The following is a 17424-nucleotide window of genomic DNA, read 5'->3' on the forward strand; positions in this document are numbered from 1 at the left end:
TGCTCCTGCGAAGGCCAAGACTTACTGTTGTAAAGATGGAAAAAATCAAGGAACCTGCCCGATCAGAGTCCACCCATCCGTCCTCTGAAAGAGCTGCTGCTCCCAGGAGGAAAGAGGCATGAGAAGGATTCCTGAGTCTGGAGAAGGAGCCCTGGAGAAGGCTGCTGGGTTCGAGGCCCAATCCCATCACTGTAGCAGGGAGAGCCCGGACAGGTCAGTTCACCTCCTGTGCCAGCGTGTCCACCCCTGAAATGGGGCTAGAACAGCACCACCCTCCAAGAGCTGAGGAGACTGACCCCTGGAAGGGGGTCTGGGAGCATGACAGCACTTGGGGGGCCATGTCAGTGTCTCATTTTAAAAATAGGATTAGCCCTGGCTGGGTAGGTCAGTTGGTTAGAGCATCATCCTCATACGCCCAAGGTTGCAGGATCCTGGGTGAATGCATAAGTGGAACAACAAATCGATGTCTCTCTCTCTCTCTCTCCCCTTCCCCACACCTCCTACCCTCCCTCCCTCCCTCCTTCCTTTTTTTCCTCCAAAAATAATAAATTTATAACTATTAAAATGGTTCTGAAAGGAAGCTCTTATTGGCTGAATTGTATCCCTAAAAATTCATATGTTGAAGTCCTAACCCCCAGGATTTTAGAATGTGACTGCTGGGAGGCAGAGTCTTTAAAGGGGTAATTAAGTTAAAAATGAGGCTGGTGGGGTGGGCTCTGAAGCAGCACGAGGGGGAATAATAAAACAGGACACATATTCCCAGAGGGACGGCCATGGGAAGACACAGGAAGAGGGCAGCTGTCTGCAAGGCAAGGAAAGAGACCTCGGGAGAAACCAGCCCAGAGCAGCCTGGCGCTCACCTAACTGTGAACAGTGACAGGGATCCTCTGTGGTGTCTCTACCTGCCTCGAGGTAGCCCCTCACTGTCCCTGCTCCTGCCAGTATTTTGGCAATGACCAGGTGCCTTCCAGCCACCTGTTAGCATCTGGCTGCCGATCTTTCCTTGAAGGTTTGTGGTTCCAACAGAAATGGCTGAAGGTCTCTTTCACGGTAAACCAGAAAAACACAGAACTGTGAGTCATAGAGTGCAGAGCGCTGGACATTTATTAAGCACTTACTGCATGCCAGGTGTTTCACTGGGCCCGTTATTGAGGCTGCAAGCCAAGCTGTTCAACGGCTCAGGAGAGATCCTTTCCTAATTCACCTTTGGAGCCACTGCTCCACTGCTGCCCTTTGACCTCCTTGTCTCCTTTCCTCTTTGCCACTCTCTCCCTTGTTTCCTAAAATCCTGGTCGACTCTATAACATTTTGAGCATTCCCTGTTTCTTAAACTTCCTTCCAGCCCTATTTTACTCCATTTATCACGCCTTCTCTCCCCTCACCAGGGGATGAAGGAGAACTAGCTTTACACTCTGGAATTCCAGAGCTCCAAAATGCTTCCCTCCGGGCCCAGGCAGCTGCCCTTCCCACACAACCTCATGGTCACCCTTGACCGTCTCACCTCATGCCCTGACCCCAGCTTGTAAAACAGTACCTGCCATCCTGATCTGGCTCCCCAGTTCTGATCTGCAAGTGAAAGGAATGCTAAGAATTCCTTAGTGGGTGACAAGGATGACAGCCTCTGGATCCAGAGTGCTTTACGCTTAAATCCCAGCTCTGCCACGGACCGGCTGTGTGACTTTGGACCACCTGCTTAACCTCTCTGTACCTTTCTCCCCGTCCGTTAGGAGAGGATGCAGCTTTAGAAGTGTCATGTCAGTGTCACGCCTGTGTCAGTCCGCAGGAAGGAGTGGCTATTATTGGTCCCCACAGAAGCTCTGGGAGGACTTCCTTTCAGAAGGGATAACATGTTCATTTGGTTAAAGCAGTAAGTAACTCACAGGGCTTCTGTAGCTTCCCGTTTCCTAAACCATGGGCTCCAAAGATGCCCTCCCTGACTGTACACACGTGGGGAGGAAACCTCGCCAGATGGGGCCGGCCGGCTGGCTGGCACCACTGCTCTGCACATGCCTTGGCGTCTCTCTGCCTGAGCCACTCAGCCTGGAAAGCATTTCCTTTGTCAAGGGTACGTGCACCCAGCTCGCTTGCCTTCAAGCACGTGCTCCCGCTGTCTGGTGCCACAGCCTGCCTGGGTAGACTGATCCAGGGCTTGGTTCAGGCAGTGTGGGTATACAGGAGGCTGCTTGCCTCTCAGGGTTAGCAGTGCTCATTACGTTTGTACTGAAGAGAACAGATTTCTTTCCAAGGATGAGAAAAAGCCATGCCTGTGAGATTAGCTCCAGGGATGGATTAAAGAAAAAAAAAGTCTAGTTTAGATTGAGCCTTGCCGTGTTCCCCGTTGAGTACCCTTTATTCTCATGATGTCTGTTGAATGTCTAACCCGGCCAAGTACAGGTTGGGCATGTGGCACACGCAGGGTGGTACAATACAGTGGGAGTCTATGGGAGGAAGTGGCTTTGTGCTCAATGCCAAGGATTATGGACTTGAACTTGAGACTGCAGGGACAGACAACCCTGTCCCAGGTTGGAGCAGTGTGGAGGGGTGGTGAATGGGTAGTGGAAGTGCATTAGGGGTGCAGTTTGGGAGACAAATCGAAGATGGAAATTGTGAGTGTGAACTGAGGCAACATCCCTGAGGATCAAGAGGAAGAGGATGGTCTGAAAGACTTAACTAGACATGGGTCTCAGGAGTGTAGGGGTTTCCAGCAGTGACTATCGGGCCATTCTCCCGCTGATACAGTGGGTCGGTGATGAAGTTCTAGAGTTCATGGGCAAAGCAGAATATATACATAGAGTTACCCCTAATAACCCCTAAAGTCACCCATGAGACAAGAGAGCTGTCTCTCCAAGGCTGGTGCAAGCTTTTCTTCCAGCACTGGGCTGGGTGGCTGTTTCTTTGGCACCAATGGGTTCGTGTCTGCATATTAGAATCACATGTGGACTATTAGAATTACATATGGAATAGTGATTCTTTAAAAAAAAAGATTTTACTTATTGATTTTTAGAGAGGGGAAGGGAGGGAAAAAGAGAGGGAGAGAAACATCCATGTGTAGTTGCCTCTCACGTGGCCCCCACTGGGAACCTGGCTGGCAACCCAAGCATGTGTCCTGACTGGGAATCGAACCAACGACAATTTGGTTTGCAGCCTGCACTCAATCCACTGAGCTCTGCCAGTGAGGGCAGGCATAGTGATTCTTAAGCTCTGTGTCTCAGAACCCTTTCACATTCTTCAAAATTTTTGAAGACCCCAAAGAGCTATAATTTATGTGGAGTGCATTTATCCTCTATTTACCTCTATTAGAAATTAAAGTTGATACATTTTTTAAAAGATTTATTGAATTTATTTAAAATCATTGTTAATGAACCCATCACATGTTAATATTTCTGTGAAAAGGAACTCTTTTCTGAAACAGAGTCTTAGTGAGTTGAGTCCATTTTTATGAATATCCCTTGAGAGTAGCTGCTGGGCTCTCCCGTCTGCTTCTGCCTGGGCTGCCTTGGTGGACGTGACGTCGCCCCGACTGCATGGGCACTTTCAGTATGTGTGCCAACCGGCGTGCAGTGTCCTCCGGCAGAGCCCCTGGGAGAGGGGTCTGAAGGCAGCCTGTGACATCTCCTGGCCCAGGGTGCTGACCCTGTGAGGAGAGGTGACGGAGCCACAGGACAGCAGGCCACCCCTCACCCACGGGTGCGAGGGAGGGTCCTGGGGGCAGCAGGCCGTCCCTACTTCCATGCTCAGCGAAGGAATGGCAGCAGGACCTGGGCCCCGACTGTCCTCAATCTCAGTCTCTCTGTTTGGCCAACTCAAAACAGTTACTTTTCAAAAGGTGCATATGCAGATTTCACAGAAGAGCCCCTGTGATTCCGCCCACCGCCCTCGGGCCTCTCATCTGAGCTGCCCACAAAGGGGTCGCTGTGTGTTCTGGGGGAAGGAATTGGGAGCTGGTGTTTTGAGCTGGATAAGCAAAACGGGAGCAACTAAGGACCAGGTGCAGCTGATCCTCGCAAGAAGGACCAAGGAGAGAAACAGGGGGCGCCCTGAGGGACAGAGGTGCGGGGAAGGGGAGGTGAGGAGCGCCCCAGTGCTCCCCGTCCCCCTGAGGGAGAGCCAGCCGTGAGCCTGCGGGTGGGGGCAGCACTGATTCACGTGGTGGAAAGGCAGCCTGCAGCTCCTCTGCTCCATACCCAGAGTTGGTACATGCTCACGCAACAGGAGGGACCTTGTCTGAATTCCTGCCCCTCGCCCCTCTTGCCCTTCGCACCATTCACACACTGCAGCTCCATCCAGAGCTCTGCTGGCACCTACGGACGGACGCCCTGGGCTGGCACTGGACCGGCTCTCAGGCAGCTCACGGCCTGGCCAGGCAGCAGGAGCAGAGAGTTACTTCAGCCAGAACTTGGTGATCAAGAAATGGACAGATTCTATGAGGAGTTAAGGCTGAGAATTTGTTTGAAGTTAGCAATTATATTTTATACTCACTGTACTAGGTGTCTGATTTTACTTTTATGTTTACTTGGCGCTCTCCTGAATGCCGAAATAGGGGTTGGCATGATTTCTTTTTTATGGATGAAGAACCCAAGTCTTCGTAATGAAACTGGCTCAGCCCCGGTGGACTCACGGCACCGGATCAGAGCACCTCCCTTCTGGATGTGGCCGGCACACCCCTGTCCGCCAAGGGCCCTCCGACTCCTCAGCCCGAGCCCAGGGAGAGGGAGGGTGCTGCCTGCGCCCCGCATCAGGTCTAGCCTCTCTCTGAGCTCCTCTGAGTCCTGGCCGCCGAGGTGCTCTCCCTGGAATGTTCCACCATCCACAAGGTGATGAAGGCCTGGAAACTTTTGTTCCAATGAACTTTGCCAGGGAGCTATACTTAGCTACCGAGTGGGGCCAAGAGTGGGTTCTCTGAATATAGATAGTAACAAGTGGGCTATTTTCAAACTTGCAGAGAACCCCCAAATGTTCAGGGCCAAAATGATATTTATAGAGCCCTTTGGGATCTGGAAGGGAAGGCATAACCTTAGAGTGTCTGTAGTTTCAAGAGAGAGGTTTCTTCCCACAGAGTGGGCAGAGGGCCCCGCCACTGAGGGACTGGGTGTCCCTCTCGCAGCTGTTTCCAGGGCTGAGCCGGTGGGGGCCAGGCGCTCGTGTCTGTGAGTGAGGAGAGGGGAAGCCCGACCTGCCCAGTGATTTTCTTTCCTGGGCACACTGGTGCCATCCTGGGAGCACCTTCTGCGCTGGGAAGCTGCTGTCCCCAAACTTGGAGAGCCCACTATACGGTTTTTCTCTTGTCCAGAATCCCCTTGATTTCTTAGGCTCCTGCTTTTGCCCAAATTTAATCAAGCTGCTGTCAAAACACCTGCTTCCAGCTCCCTGGGTCCCAGACTCCCACCCTGGAGAGAGGTCCCAGCAACATGCCTGGAGGAGTGTAACCAAAAGGCTCTCTTTAGGGAGAAGAGTGGGAACGTGATGAGTAAAGATTTGAGTAGGAGAGTGGCCAAATAGCAGTCCCTCAAGAAGAGAGCTGGTCACGCCAACATCCCCTGGGGATGACTGTGAACCAGCCTTAGACCCCTTTCTGATTCTCATTCTGGAGGGGTGGAGAGAGGGCCCCAGAAACCCAAATGTTGAATGGGCATCCGGATTAATTCTCATGATCAGGCCAAATAACGAAGAAAGGCGGGTCAGGGTGGGAGGCTATGAACCCCAGTGGGCAGCAGGCAGTGTGGCCCATGGGGGTGAGTGGCCTCAGCGCAACCTGGCTGTTGCCGAGTGGCTTTGAGTGGGACATCCCCCCCATTCATCCCATGTCAGTTTCTTGGCAGGTGCCCGGGCCTTTCCTCACCCCTCTGCCAACTGATGCTCCGCTACCCTGCCCTGCACCAGCCCAGATATAAATATAAGAGCATTTTCCATGGGCCAGTACAGAAGGGCAAACATTTGACTTTATTTTAGGCCTGTGAAATTCTCTTCCTTCATACCCAACAGGTGCATTGCTTCATTTAGATATTGGGGCCCAGAAATAGAACACAATTTACAATATAGCTTCCTTCAGGCATCTGGATGCTATTTAAAAAAGAAAAAGAAAAAGAGCCTCCTGCTAGCTGGCCAGGCGCAGCATCAATGCTGGCTGGAGCTTTCACCTTTGCCAGGCCTGGGGAGGGGCACCCACCCGCAGGCAGCTTGACCCCCTCAGCAGAGGAGCCAGGCATCTCGAGAGACGGCTTGGAAGCCGGATCATCCTTTCAGGGCATGGCCCTGTCCTCAGCCCCGCAGGGCCCTCTGGCGCGGTGGAGAGGAGGGGCCCAGACACCAGACACTAGCGGGGGGCCAGGTACTGAGCAGGAGGACTCAGACCGTCAGAGGGGGTGTTTCTAGTAACTCTGTCAGTGAGAACCCACTGACCCCTGGTGCTCTGTGGGCTGGGGGAGAATAGGATGTGGCTCTCCTTGCTTTAGGCCCAAGCGCAGGAGCCACCCAGCATCTCTTGGCAAATCGTGTGTTCTCATCAGCTGTTGGGGGTGGTGAATGATGTCCCTTCAACCTACATGTTGATGTCTTAACCCCTAAGTGCCTCAGAATGTGACCTTATTTGGAAATCGGGAAGTTGCAGATGTAGTGAAGATGAAATCGTTATAGGGTGTGTCCTAACCCAAGATGTCTGGTATCCTTACAAAAAGGGGAAATCTGGACACGGGCAGACGTGCACACAGGGGGGACGCCCTGTGTGGATGGAGGCACAGATGGGGTGATGCTTCTATAAGCCCAGGAACATCAAAGGCTGCCCACAGACCAGCAGGACTGGGAGAGAGGCCTGGACAGGTTCTCCGCACAGCGTCAGGAGGAACCAGCCCCACCAGCTTTTTGGTCTTGGACTTCCAGCATGCAGGACTATGAAAGAGTACATTTCTGCTATTTAAGCTGCTCAGCATGTGAGACTTTGTAACCACAGCAAACTGATATATTAGCTAAATTCCCAGTCTCAGAAGCATCTGCATCCCAGCCACTGCGATGGTCTGGTGTATGTCAGGCAGGGGCCTCTCCTGGGTGGTCTGCTTCATCAAGGTCACCTTGGTCCAAAGAAGCCCAAGACCAAGGTCAGTTTCCTCTGGGATGCCCGCAGGCCCCTCCAATGGCCATCATTACACCAGCCACCCAGGTCCCTTCATCCTCTGAGGAGCATCAGGTAGAGTCTACAGTGGGGGCCACCAAGGCTGGAACTGCAGCAGAGGTGGCTGCAGAGTAGGATACTTAGCACCCAGTGTGGTCCTGGTAAATGTTCCCAAATGTTCTCACATGCAAAGGTGGCTCAGCGTCTGGTGGCTCAGGGCCGAGAGGGAGACCTCTGCAGCTTGCTGTGTGGCTCCATTCCAAGGCCAGAACCAAGGAGCCTAACTCTCCCTTGGCTGGGGACAGAAGTGGAGCCGCTAACAGCACAGGCCACCCTTCCTGCAGAGGAGCAGGTGTCCCCTCCCAATGTCAAGGACTCAGTCAGTCTTTGTTAAGACCCAGGCCTCCTTCTTCGGTCCTGGATGCCACCCTTCCTGAAGGGTCCTGCTGAAGACTGTTGAGACACGCTGGCAAGAGGCGGGACCAGTCCAACAGGTGACCACCCAGGAGCCTGGGGGTGAAAGGAGGCCCCCCTGTGAGAAGGTCATGATGCCACCACGCTGGTGCAGTGGGCACAGGACACTACTAGGGCGGTAGGGGGGGCAGGTGCTTATGTGTTGGCATCTGAGTTGGTTTGGCGAGGCATGTGTGTCTTGGGTGGGGTCAAAGTTCTGGGCCACTCACTCAGTTCACAGATGCCTGTGGCCTCAAGAGACGCACGCTGGAAAAAGGCAACAGTACTGTGGGCAAACATGGGGATGTGGCCCTTTGATGAGAGATGGTGCAATGAAGACACATCCTTTGGTGACAGTGGACAGATGTGCGGACACAGCACTGGTTCTCTCTTCTAACGTAGACCTTGGGGGAAATGAGCATCCAGCCACACAGTGCTCACAGCCCACCTGGCGCTTTCTCCCAGCTATAGTTTCTACACACCTCTCTTGTAAGCCCTTGCTCATCCCCAGGTTCCTGCCCTTTAGTTACCCTTCCATGCTGTTTGATCCTGTTCCCAGCACCTGTCTGTCTTCCAGAAGAAGGCACCTGTGCTCACCTAGACCCTGCCTCCTGCAGCCTTGCTCCCCAACCCACAGCAGCCTCACAGTTTGATGCCCTGACTCCTAGTCTCCTCCTCCTCCTCCTCTGTGGCCAGGAATCCTGCTGCCTCTGGAGAATTCCTGAGAGCTGGGCCTCCTTTGTAGATGCAAGGGACCGGGAAAACGTAGACCCTCAGAGGACACAACAGGCCTGAGTGTATAGACTCTTTATTGCCCCACAATTGTGGATGGGGACCTAGCTGCTGGTCTTCTCGGTGCTGCTCCATCTCAGAGATCAGGAGGGCGTGGGTGCACACGTGTGACATGAGGCAGCATGGCCCAGATTCCAAACCAAAGGCAGGGGGAGGTGAGCCTTGAGGTAGCTACGCCCATGCGGGCTAGACTGCGCAATGCGCCCGGCACAAGTCAGGCTGTTCACGTGCAGTTGCGAAGAGCTCCATAGGCAGCCCTGTCCATCATCTTAATGGCGGGGTTGTCCACGCTGGCAACAGTCCCCCATCAGTCTTTAACTCTGAAAGAAACAGAAGCTGAAACCAGAGCAAGTGGAAAATGAGACAGTGGTTCTTGTTTGGCTGGAAGTCACCCCTGGGAGAGAAGTGCCCTCTGAGTGGGCAGAGTGAGGTGGGAGACCTACACCAGCCCTCGCTCACCCTGGCAGCCCATTGGGCTGCTCTGGTTCGGAACAGACGCCCGCTGTGGCAAGCAGGGGGGCCATGCCAGAGAGCAGGGCCCGGAGCGAGAGTGGGGGTGGGGGCGGTGAGCTCCCGCCCTCCAGGACTTCTGGCTCCTCTGAGTGCACCAGGCAGCAGGAGGCTGCCGAGAGGGGCACCAGCTGTGGCCTTTTGGGTTGAGGGCTTGTCCCTCCTACCTGCACCAAAGCCGTACCTCTCAGGGACAGGGGCAGCAGCCAGATTCCTCATGCCTTGACAAGAGTGACATGCGGGAGAAGGTCTTGGCGCAGCTCTTACACTGGTATCTCTTGGTGTCAGAGTGTGTCTGCAGGTGGGCTCGGAGGTTTGAGCGGTCGGCGAAGGCCCTGCTGCAGTGAGAGCAGGCATAGGGCTTCTCCCCTGGGGAAGAGGGAAGAGACAGGTGTGTGACTGTCTGGAGTGTGCTGGGAAGGTGGCCTCCGGGTTCAAGCATTCCTGTTTATAACCCATCCCTCCTTCTCCAAATGCTCACTCAATTCCAATTCATCTATCTTCATCACCCCCTCCCTAGGACACAGGTGACAGGGGCCTTGGAGCCCAGCCCGAGGAAGAGACTTCAAGGCCCAGAGGCCACACAAGCACCCAAGCAGACAGGGTGGAATGACATACATAACCCTTCCTGAGAGCAGAGGTCCAGCACATCTTTGCTACATCTACCACAGCTGCTGGATCCTTCTCTGCTTCTGCAAGAGCTCTCCTGGGGCCCTTTGCCACCCAGATCTGGATGTGAGATGCACGGGCACCTTCTGGCAGCTGCGCCTGCCCATGGAAAGCCAGTGGTGGGGACTGGCCAGGCTCCCAGAAGGTGTGCTAGAAGGAGTGAGCCCTCCTCCTGCAACAGAAGGGCATTTAGGAATAGCTAAAATCCTTGTATCCTTCAGGCCGCCTCCAGTCAGACCACCAGGGATTTGGACAAAGCCCTTCTGTTGGGGCCTTGGCCCCAGGATGATTCGACAAGTATAAAAGGAAGGGCCATTGAGAGTCACCTGTTCTCTGTCTGTGCAGAGGGGCTTCCTGTCCGGCAGCCCTACTGAGTCCCGAGAGACACCAGCCTGAGGTCCCCACTGCACAACACCTAGGCACACTTCCAGCCAGGCCAGCCTCCCGTGGGGACTGCCCCATCCTGGCTCCCAGAACAGGAGCACTGAGCCTCTGATGGTGGGTGACATCCTTAGTGAAGGGTGAAGGAAAGCGGCTCCTTTCCAGTAAAACCCTTCTTTCCAGCCTCTGCCCACGTGTGACTCAGAAGATTCCAGTCCCAGAGCCGTGACTTAGGTTTAGGGAGGCCCCTGTTACAGAAAGTATGTGTTGCAACTGTGGGTCTGTGATCAGGACCAGACACTTATTCTGGGACCTGTGTCCTCTGTTCTTGTCTCCCACTCTGCACGGTGTGCTTGACAAAGTCCTGGGCTCCGGCGAAGCCCCAGACTGAGGTCCGCTTCAGCTACTGACTGCCTCTCTCCGTGGCAGGGGCCTTCTGCTCCTTCTGGGCCGTATGTTATAATACAGCACGGTTTTCCGGCCTCCTTCAGCCTCCTGTCCACGTTCCTCTCCTTCCTCTGTTTCTATCTTTGTCTCCTCACCACAGCTGCTCCTCTCTCCCTTGTTTCCTGCGGGCTCCTGGCCACCCTCTTACCCAGGGACAGGTTTGCTCCAGGTCCCCAACTTCTGAGTGAAGTCCCAGCTGTCATGTCTGTCCTTCAGATAGACTACGACCCCTGGGGTTCTTACCCCCAGCCCAGGCCTTCCTTGCTCCCCACTCCTCCTTCCAGAATTCTGGAAGGCTGTGAAATACGGAAAGTCAGACCCTGCTGAAGTCCTGTGCATCTTACACTTTCCTGGGTGTTAGGGGTTGAACTGTGTCCTCCAAAAAAGAGACATCCATGTCCTAAACACCGGTACCTGAAGATGTGACCTTATTTGGAAATGGGGGCTTTGCGGATGTCATCAGGTTAAGATGAGGTCATGCTGCAGTTTGCGGGCCCTGATTCAATATGACTGGTGTCCTTATAACCAGAGGGAAATTTGGACACAGACACACAGAGGAGAGGCCATGTGAGGTCGAAAGCAGAGGTTGGAGTGATGTGGCCACAAGCCAAGGATGCCTGCAGCCTCCAGGAGCTGGAAGAGACAGGAAGGATTCAACCCTGGGATACCTGGACTTTGGGCTTCTGGCCTCCAGACAGTGAGGGAGGACATTGCTGATGGTCTGAGACCCCCAGGTTGTGGGACTTTGTGCCACGGCCCCAAGACATGGATACACTGGAGAGCAAAAGCTGTGCGAATGTCCATCCTCCTGTTCATAAAATCCCCCCTTCCCTCTCTGTAACTTCCAGGTCTCATTCTTGCCTCTACTCAGACCCCTCCTGTGGACCCAGTGCTGTCCTACCTGTGTGGGTCCGAATGTGGCCCTGGAGCAGCCAGGGCCTAGAGAATGCCTTGCCACAGATGGTGCAAATGCAGGGCAGCGTGTGCGTGCGGATGTGCATCTTGAGGGCTCCTAGGCTGGAATATTCCTTGTCGCAGTACTTGCAGGTGAAGCAGCGCTGAGCCTGCAGGTGGCAGTGCAGCTGCTGGTGCCTGGCCAGCCCAGACAGTGTGTGGTAGGGCTTGTGGCAGTGGGGACACTGGAAGCCACCTGGGGAGTAGGGGGCCTGCTCAGCCCTCAGGAGTCTGTCCGGAGCCCGGTCCCCATCTGTGCCCAGTATTGGAGGCCACCGTGTGGGCAGAACCAGCAGTGGAGGCAGGTTGAGGTGGTTCAGGCTGTCTTTGAGGGGTATGCTGGGAGCCCGGGCAGCATGAGGGTCCATCAAGCTGACGTCCAAGGGGTCCAATGGCTCAGAGGCCCTCTGAGCTTCCGGGAGGGGCAGGGAGATGCAGGTGATGCCAGAGATGTGGTCCCAGGGCTGGGCAGGGTCACCAGGCATGGGAGGGGCCACGCTGTCTGGGAGGAGGAGGGGCACCACCAGCCCCCCACAGGCAGAACAGGAGCCATTGATTTCTAGAACGGCAGAAGGAGAGAGAAAGGAAAGGTGAAGACTCAGTCCCAATGTGGTGTGCTCTCTAACTTCATTTCAGGTCCAGCTCTAAGCCCGTCTTTCGGCCATCAGCAGCTTGGCATAAAGGGAAAGACCTGAAAGATGGAGGTGGCAGCTGGGGAAGTGACGGCGGCCTGGAAACCATGGGGTCTAGAGCAGGAATCTCTGTTCCTCGTTAAGAACAAACAAAGAGAAATACCTTACAGAGTCCCGAAACAGCTTCCATGGGGCCAAGGGAGGCTCCTTCACTGCCAGGCAGGGTGGACCCTCTCTCTGAGCTCCTGCCCCCCCTCAGGACCAGCTACCAGGGCACCCCCAGGCTCCCACACAGCACTAATTCAGAGCATGTGACAGCAGGCCACCCCATGGAAAATAACTGATTAGCCTCCAGTTGCCTCCTGATCTCCCCTCGATATCTGACATTGGTGCACGTAGGCAGCCTCCTGCCAGCTGTCCTGGTCCAGAGGGATTGTCCTCTGCCCTCAGCCCGTTATAACCATGTTGGAGAGCCAGCGCGCCCCATCCTTGACCTGGAGTGGCAGGCCCTCGAAGTGAACACATTAGCAGATGGCAGTTCTGCATCTCCCCAAAGCCCACATATCCAAATAGCCCACAGCCCACTTCTTATTCCTTATGTGTTAAAATAAATCTCTGGCCCCAGATTGGGAAAGGAAGGGGAGAGGGAGGGAAGCAGGGAGCTAATGGGCTGCAAGGCTGTTCCTGGACAGCCTATCACTGGCCTTGCAGAGCTGCCCATATTTGCATATTCAATTAGTGAAGTGGGTACACTGTGTGACCATACTCTACACATGGTTTTTAAACTTTTAAAACTGTGACCCATGTAAGGTTGGCTTTCCATAATATATATCTGAACAAAAGTTTTCTTAGACACACCAAAGCCACCTTCGATAGGGGGAGAATTGGGTAATGAAGATGTGGTACATATATACTATGGAATACTACTCAGCCATAAGAAAGGATAAAATACTGACATTTGCGACAACATGGCTGGACCTTAAGAATATCATGCTAAGTGAAATAAGTCAGAAAAGCCAAGAACCATATGATTTCACTCAGATGTGGGATATAAAACTGAGACTCAGACACAGATGACAGTATGGTAGTTACGGAGGCAGGGTGGGGAGCAGGGAAGGGCAAAGGGAGCCAGATATGTGCCGATGGAAGATGGTTTGACTGCGGGTGATGGGAATACCACTCGATATACAGATCATGGGCCATGGAAATGTGCACTCGACACCCATATGACCCTATTTACCAATGTCACCCCTATAAATTTAATTTGAAAATAAAGCTAGAAAAAAGTTTCCTTTATCTGGAGCACTGCACTCTGATGGTTTCTGTTCTATTTTATTTTATAAAATCGCTGCTGGTGACTCGAACTTGATTTCAGAACCCAGAAGTGAGGCTTCTGGTCCTGGAAGGTGCCCCCTGGTGGTGCCCCCACGCTGGTACTGGCCAGAGACTCCCTCCCCACACAGGGTTCTGAGAGCAATAAAGGCTCTGAGGTGCCTAGGCCACCACAGTCTCTCCCCTTCCTCTCTCCCACTCTGAGTCATGAAGCAGTCCCCCAGGGGGTCTTAGCCCCAAGAAGCTGCTGAGCTAGGAGGGACAGATCTGACTGCTCTAGAGGCTTTACTCTGGGGCCTCTTCAAGTCCTGATGCCCAGTAGGGAACGGGATCGAGGGAACAGTGCTGGGTCCTGGACTCCCACATCCTGACCAAGCCCACTGGGGATAGGGTTGCAGCCCTTTAGCCCAGCCTGTTCTGGGCAACCTCCACTGGGGTGAGGGGAGGCCAGAGGGAAGGAGACCCTCAGGAGGAGCGAGGAGGCACAGGAGGAGCCCTCGGAACACTAAATGAGCTGGGCCTTGCCACCAGAGAACCCATGGTCCCTCTTCCCCGCCCCTGTGCTCGCCACCCAAACCAGGATATTCTTCGGGAGTCCTTGGACGGCAGCCCCAGGTGGCCCTCCGGCTCTCTTCCCACCACCTCCGGGACGCCTCCCAAACCTCCTGCCCCAGGAAGATGGCTCCTGGTCCCCTTAGCTGGGATGGGCGCGCCAGGCCATAGCAGGACAGCCCAGAGTGACTGGGGGCCTAGAAACCTCTCTAAGTGGGGAGAATGCCCACGCGCTCCGCCGGACTCGGACTCGGACTGGGACCACCAACCTACCTCCAGCCTCGAGGCCTCGGAGCCAGCCGTGCTGGCGAGCTAACGCCTTTCTTCCTACCTGGGACAGGTGTCCCCCGCTCCCAGGGGCTTCCCTCTCCTGCCCCGAGGAAGCTCGAGCCCTGGGCGGCAGCTGCGGAGCCCGGCAGCCCCTACCTCGTTGGGTCTCCAGCTCCCCGTAGTTGGGGACCCTGTGGCTGGAGTGCGTTTTCACCAGGAAGGAGCGCGGCATTGTTCCTCGCAGGCGCGGGTCCCACTTGCGAGTCCACCGAACGCGGGTCCGCAGCTCCGCGGCAGGTGCCGGGCAGGGTCAGGCTTATTAGCATAGCGCGCTGCCTCCGCCAACCAGCACGCGGCGCGGCCGGGGCGGGGCGGGGCGGGACCTCGGGGCAGGGGCTTGGGGCCACGCCCAGGACAGGTGCGCGGCGTGGGGGTAGGAGCGCGTGGCCGGCGTGTCCTGCCCACGGGACCTCCCTGGCGCGCGCCGGGAGTCACGCCGACCCCTGCGGCCTGATGCACCCACTGGTTGCCCACTAAATGGCACTAAATAGCGGAGGTCAGGGACGGGTGTTAGCCCAGCCAGCTCCAGTGCACACGGCATGGGAACGTGCCCAGAGCCCAACCTGGGGTAACCCTCGCTCCACCCTGTTACGCATGCCCCACCTCCTGCTGAAACCCGCAGCTGTAGGACTGATGAGCACAAGCCCTGAACTCCAAAGCTAACCCAGCTGATTAGCCATAATGGTGACAGTGTGGTCAGCAGGCCTGATGGAGCTGGGACCATTTTCCAGTGGGCTCCTTCCCTTTGGAGACTGCTTTGGGAGTTGGCCCCAGGCATCCAGAAAGCTCATTTGGTGGGAGAAAGGACAAAGAATTCTGGAATTCCAAGGGGTTCAGACATGTGGTTACTGGAAGTTTAATCAAAGAGGGCAAAGCACGTGCACTTTGCAACAGCCTGCCTGTGACTCTGGGCAGCCGTGTTCCTCCTCCAGTGTCCTTTGGAATCCTCAGTGCCACAAAGAGCTGGGTGAATCAGTTCTGGGTGTCTGGTCCCTTTTGATGTGGACATTTCATGAATTCAGGGGTTAGATGGGGCAGGCTCTGAGTGGGCAGACACAGCACCTGGCCAGCCCCCCGAGAGCCCCAGGTGTTTCTATGGCTATGCAGCAAGCCTGCCTTCCCAGCAGAACCTTTTGAGGCCCAGGTGCTTTGCGTTGATGCTGTGGTGCTCTTCGATGCTTGGACAGGGGAGGCACGGTAGTTATGGCGGCGAGTCTGTAGAAGAACCCGAGCAGGCAGTGGGAGGGAGGGCCGTGTCACACAGTGCCTTACATTCCCACAGTTTTACAGATGAGAGAACAAGCTCCGAAGAGTTGGGAAGCGGTAGAATTGGGACCTGGGGTCACACTTCTAGCCTAACCCGAGGTGTGTGTACCCCGTCTGTTGCTTGGTGCGGGCACATGGAAGGTCAGGTCATGCAGACAGGAGAAGACACTAGTCTTTCCTATGGGCCATAGCCTGGCACCATGCTGCCATGCATGTGGTTTTCAGAGGACACGTGACTGCCTTCTGCTTATTCACCTGTTCCTGGGCCTCGAAAGGTTTCTATTTATACCCTTTCTTCCCCTCCCAGACGTAGATAACAGTTGCAGACACCTGGGCCAACCCTTTGCCCATACTGTTCTTCCTCACTCAGCCACCCCTCCTCCTTAATCACCAGAGAGACAGTTATTTAGGGAAGCTCGAGCACTCTTGTGGAGAATCTGCCAATCTCATCTTGGAAATGCACCAGGGACCTGAGGGTCCTGAGAGAGCCTTTGGGTAGGGGCAGTTGATTCCTTTCCTGGGGCGGCTGTAACAAATGGCCCAAAGGGAAGTTTCCAGTTGCTGCTAACATCTCAGAACTGCTCTCACTTGAGGGCACAGACTACCTTTTGGCTATGGGACCCAAGTGGTACCAACAGAGGAAAACCTCAGCATCTGCCTGTCCCTATCTGTGCAGCCTCGGGAGAGGGGTGCAGTGGTCCCCCTCTGCTTCTCTCTGTGCTCTCCTGTCTTCAGAACAGCCCCTGTGCCTGACGGGTGAAGTCTTACGCTTCACCTTGCGGTAGGAAATACACTTCTCAGCATCCCCCTCTCACTCAGGGTGTGGCTTGCTGGGAACCGAGGTCTACCTTTCCTGAAGAAACCACAGCAGTCTTCCCTGGACCCCTAGGACCTGGGGGGTGTCAGCTTCCTAGAGCCAGGCTGCTTCCCCACCCCCACTGGGGGCATCGGCCTCTGTCAGTGTGGGAACTCCCATTCTCCTGGGCCACATGGGAGTCAACCCTTGTTCCCGCACAGCACCCGCAGTACTCAGGTCCACAGTGGGTGTTCAACAGTACTTGTCGGACTAGATGGAAAAGCATCAAGTCCCCAGATAACCTGGCCCCAGGTGCGCATGTCCCTGGGGGCTGGGGGTTGGGCCCCTGTTTGTGCTCTTGACTGCAGACATGGGTGATGCAGACACCAGCCTGCAGTGCCCGCGGTGTTTGGATGAGATATGAGACAAATTCACACAGACTACCGAGTCCTGTGGAGGAAAGGGATGGCACAGCTACTCTCTCAAGGGGAGAGCGCCCCGACTCTTGCCTTGGCAGGTTTTTATTGGCTTTCAATTTGCACAGGAATACAGGTAAAGTTTATTAATCATTGTCAGGCAGTAAGGATTAAACAATAGATAGCATACAAAGAACTACGAAGGCTTATTCTGAGTCAGGGTCTGTTAGCTAAAGGGCTACAAAACTTTGGAAAACAAACTCATTTCCTGCTGGGACCCTTATCATTTAATTGAGAGCATTCTTAGCAAAGCAGATTTCACTGGATTTTACCTTTTCTTTCTTAGGCCTGATCTCCCTGTGGAACCTGCCCTTTCTAGCACAGGGCTGCACCGCCCTCTGTCATTGTTTCAGGCTTAAGTCAGGCAGGGAAAGCAAGGTAGCCAGGAGATTAGGAGACTTCTCACAGTCAGAATGAGGACTCAGGCTCTGTGAAAGCCGAGGGGCGAGGGTCCATCACTCCCTTTTGCTGTAGCCCCCCAAGTCCTTCCTTGGGGCTTCCACATGATTGTGCCTGTCTTAGATTGTTCCCCCCTTGGGGAATCTTACCCGTCATTGGCTAACCGATCAAGCACTGGGGGCCAATTATGGATGAAGTAAAAGGAGCAGAAGTGGTGCCCCTGCCAGGGAGATAAGTTTTTGTCTCCTTAGTGGCTTCTGGTCCGAAGGTTACTCACTCAGCCTTAGCCATGGGGGGTTACAGCTTCTGAAACCAGGCAGGGCAGCTCCC

The 17424-nt window shown here is 54.7% G+C and overlaps 1 protein-coding gene across 2 annotated transcripts; it reads right to left on the reverse strand.

Annotated features, from left to right (window-relative positions):
* Nucleotides 1-5364: 5364 nt before the first annotated feature.
* SNAI3 (snail family transcriptional repressor 3) lies at nt 5365-14389 on the reverse strand. 2 transcript variants are annotated; one of them, XM_036012392.1, is made up of 4 exons: nt 14254-14389; nt 11259-11870; nt 9045-9229; nt 5365-8686 (listed from the first exon to the last, which is right to left on the reverse strand). In XM_036012392.1, exons 1-3 carry the CDS (start codon nt 14327-14329, stop codon nt 9048-9050), a joined length of 870 nt encoding a protein of 289 aa, XP_035868285.1. In that variant the 5' UTR covers nt 14330-14389; the 3' UTR covers nt 5365-8686; nt 9045-9047. The 2 variants fall into 2 exon arrangements, with proteins under 2 accessions (XP_035868285.1, XP_028357945.1); XM_028502144.2 differs by lacking the exon at nt 5365-8686 and having other exon boundaries at nt 8915-9229.
* Between the last annotated feature and the right edge of the window lie 3035 nt (nt 14390-17424).

Source organism: Phyllostomus discolor, chromosome 12 (genome assembly GCF_004126475.2).
Source record: "Phyllostomus discolor isolate MPI-MPIP mPhyDis1 chromosome 12, mPhyDis1.pri.v3, whole genome shotgun sequence".
Classification (NCBI taxonomy): domain Eukaryota; kingdom Metazoa; phylum Chordata; class Mammalia; order Chiroptera; family Phyllostomidae; genus Phyllostomus; species Phyllostomus discolor.

Excerpts from the sequence above, each read along its gene's own strand:
- SNAI3 (XM_036012392.1), bottom strand. The coding sequence starts at position 14,329 with ATGCCGCGCTCCTTCCTGGTGAAAACGCACTCCAGCCACAGGGTCCCC. Across the intron at positions 11,871-14,253 it reads GGAGCTGGAGACCCAACGAG|AAATCAATGGCTCCTGTTCT; the intron begins GTAGGGGCTGCC and ends CTGCCGTTCTAG. Across the intron at positions 9,230-11,258 it reads CCACATTCGGACCCACACAG|GGGAGAAGCCCTATGCCTGC; the intron begins GTAGGACAGCAC and ends CCTCTTCCCCAG.